Source organism: Rutidosis leptorrhynchoides, chromosome 2, assembly GCF_046630445.1.
Source record: "Rutidosis leptorrhynchoides isolate AG116_Rl617_1_P2 chromosome 2, CSIRO_AGI_Rlap_v1, whole genome shotgun sequence".
Taxonomy (NCBI): Eukaryota; Viridiplantae; Streptophyta; class Magnoliopsida; order Asterales; family Asteraceae; genus Rutidosis; species Rutidosis leptorrhynchoides.
The window spans coordinates 118,932,091-118,934,370 of NC_092334.1; the positions used below are offsets into that span (position 1 = coordinate 118,932,091).

Consider the following 2,280-nt stretch of genomic DNA (forward strand, 5'->3'; position numbering starts at 1 on the left):
AAACTCGTTGCAGCTTGTCGTTAATGTCGACATTGGTCACGGTAACTGATACAACAGTAGATAGGGGTAAAACTGTTTTCATTGGCCGATTACCAAAAGGATGCACTGAAACTATGCTTCGATTTGTGTTTGAACAAGTGGGTAATAATTGGTTGTTAAATCTTGGCACATCCGGAGTTATTCCTTCGTGACCTTCTTCGATGTCAGCTTTAGAAGCTATTAATTCCCTCAACGGAACGAAGTCACTTGGGCAACATTTATTCGTGGGATGTCCATCTAGGGGTGGATCCTCGTCATTTTTTTGTCACCATCATCCCATAAGAAGATCGAGTTTGGTTTTGGTTCCTAACCTTATTGTGACTGAGAGTATTCAACTTAGTGCTCTGCTAGTAGATTCTATTCCATTTACTGAATATACACTCCGTAAGTTTTTGTTGGATCGAAAGGTCTAGGTTTGCAACATGTGCAAATTGGGTGTTTCGGTTATGTTCTTGTTTGTCCGGATGAGATCATACTTGAGAGTATCTTGGAATACTCCCCATGGGAATCATGACTTGGTGATGATTTCTCATTTTAACTCGAAGGTTGACTCCTTCTGTCGTTTTGCTTGGATCGAGTTAAGGGGTATTCCAGTTAAGTTCGCTTCGATCTAATATTGAAAGGGTTGCTAATTATTTGGGGATTGTGTTACATGTGGCGAAAACTTCAACATCTTTAGGGAATATTGGCTCTTTTTACGCATTCATTGAATCGACTAACGTGAAACATATTCACTATATGGTCGAAGTCATGCTTGATGTGTTAAGTATATGATAGTGCTTGATGTGTTAAGTGTATGATACATGATATATTTATATGAGTTGAATGATTACAGTAGTAGCAACACCAACTATAAATAACCATCTAGACAATAAACCTAACGGGCTAAGTAAATCAATTGGACCTTATAAAACACGAGACAATAATACATATATGAAATATATGAAATATATATATATATATATATATATATATATATATATATATATATATATATATATATATATATATCAGCCTAACATCCCCCCACAGTTGTAGCGAGAGCAGAGCGGATGCTCAAACTGGATCGGAACTCATCAAAAAGAGATGTAGGGAGACCTTAGGTGAAGATCTACATATTGGGATGGGGATGGAACATGTAGCACATGAACATGACCTTTCATCACAAGGTCTCTAACAAAGTCTATCTCAATGTGTTTTGGTGCGCTGGTACTGAACCGGATTTTTCGGACATGTAAACTGCACTAACATTATCACAGTAGACAACTGTAGCGATGAAAATACGGCAGTGAAGCTCACGAAGAAGATTACGAATCCAACATGTCTCTGCAACAACATTGGCAACACAACGGTACTCGGTTTCAATACTGGTTCGAGACAGAGTGTGTTGTTGCTTAGAGGGCCATGATAACAGATTAGTGCCTAGAAACACACGGTACCCAGAAGTTGATCGATGAGTGGAGGGACAACCTACGCCATCTGCATCTGAGTAGGCAACCAATGAGGTGGTGGGAGAAGCGTACAACTGAAGGCCAAGGTCAAGAGTGCCTTGAACATACCGAAGGATCCTCCTGAGAACAGCAAGCTGAGGCTCCCGAGGATCATGTATGAACAAACATATATGCTGCACAACATACATGATATCTGGTCGTGTAAAGGTAAGGTATTGAAGTGCGCCAACAAGACTATGATACACAGTGTGATCCTTAACCGGGGGACCAGATGTAGTGAGTTGGTGCTAGTATCAATCAGGGTCCTAATGTGATTAAAATTACGCACGTCTCAATGATCTCCTAGGCATACTTCTTCTGAGATAGGAACATCCCAGAAGGAGTGCGAGTGACCGAGATGCCTAAAAAATAATTCAACGAGCCATGGTCCGTCATCAAGAATTCCTTATGTAGGGAGGTGATGATCCGCTAAAGAAAAGGTGTCGAAGAAGCAGTCAAAATAATATCATCCACATATAGTAATAGATATGATGTGTCTACACCCTGTCTGTAGATAAACAGAGAGGTGTCACATATATTGTGCTGAAAACCAACACACTGAGCATACCATGCGAATCACTGGAACCAAGCTCAAGGGGCCTGCTTCAACCTTTAAAGAGACTTCTGCAGAAGGCAGACATGGTTCTGGTGAGTAGGATCCATAAAACCTGGAGGCCGGTGCATGTAAATCGGCTCAGACAAGTTGTTATTCAGAAATGCGTTCTTGAAATCTAGATGATGAATAGGACGA

At 40.5% G+C, this 2,280-nt stretch overlaps 1 protein-coding gene across 1 annotated transcript; it reads right to left on the reverse strand.

Annotated features, from left to right (window-relative positions):
- Positions 1-1,222: 1,222 nt before the first annotated feature.
- On the reverse strand, positions 1,223-1,678 carry LOC139888203 (uncharacterized mitochondrial protein AtMg00810-like). Its single transcript, XM_071871228.1, has one exon. It carries the CDS (start codon positions 1,676-1,678, stop codon positions 1,223-1,225), a length of 456 nt encoding a protein of 151 aa, XP_071727329.1.
- Positions 1,679-2,280: the final 602 nt, after the last annotated feature.

Bases quoted from the DNA above. Each gene is read 5' to 3' on its own strand.
- LOC139888203 (XM_071871228.1), bottom strand. From the start codon at position 1,678: ATGTATGTTGTGCAGCATATATGTTTGTTCATACATGATCCTCGGGAG.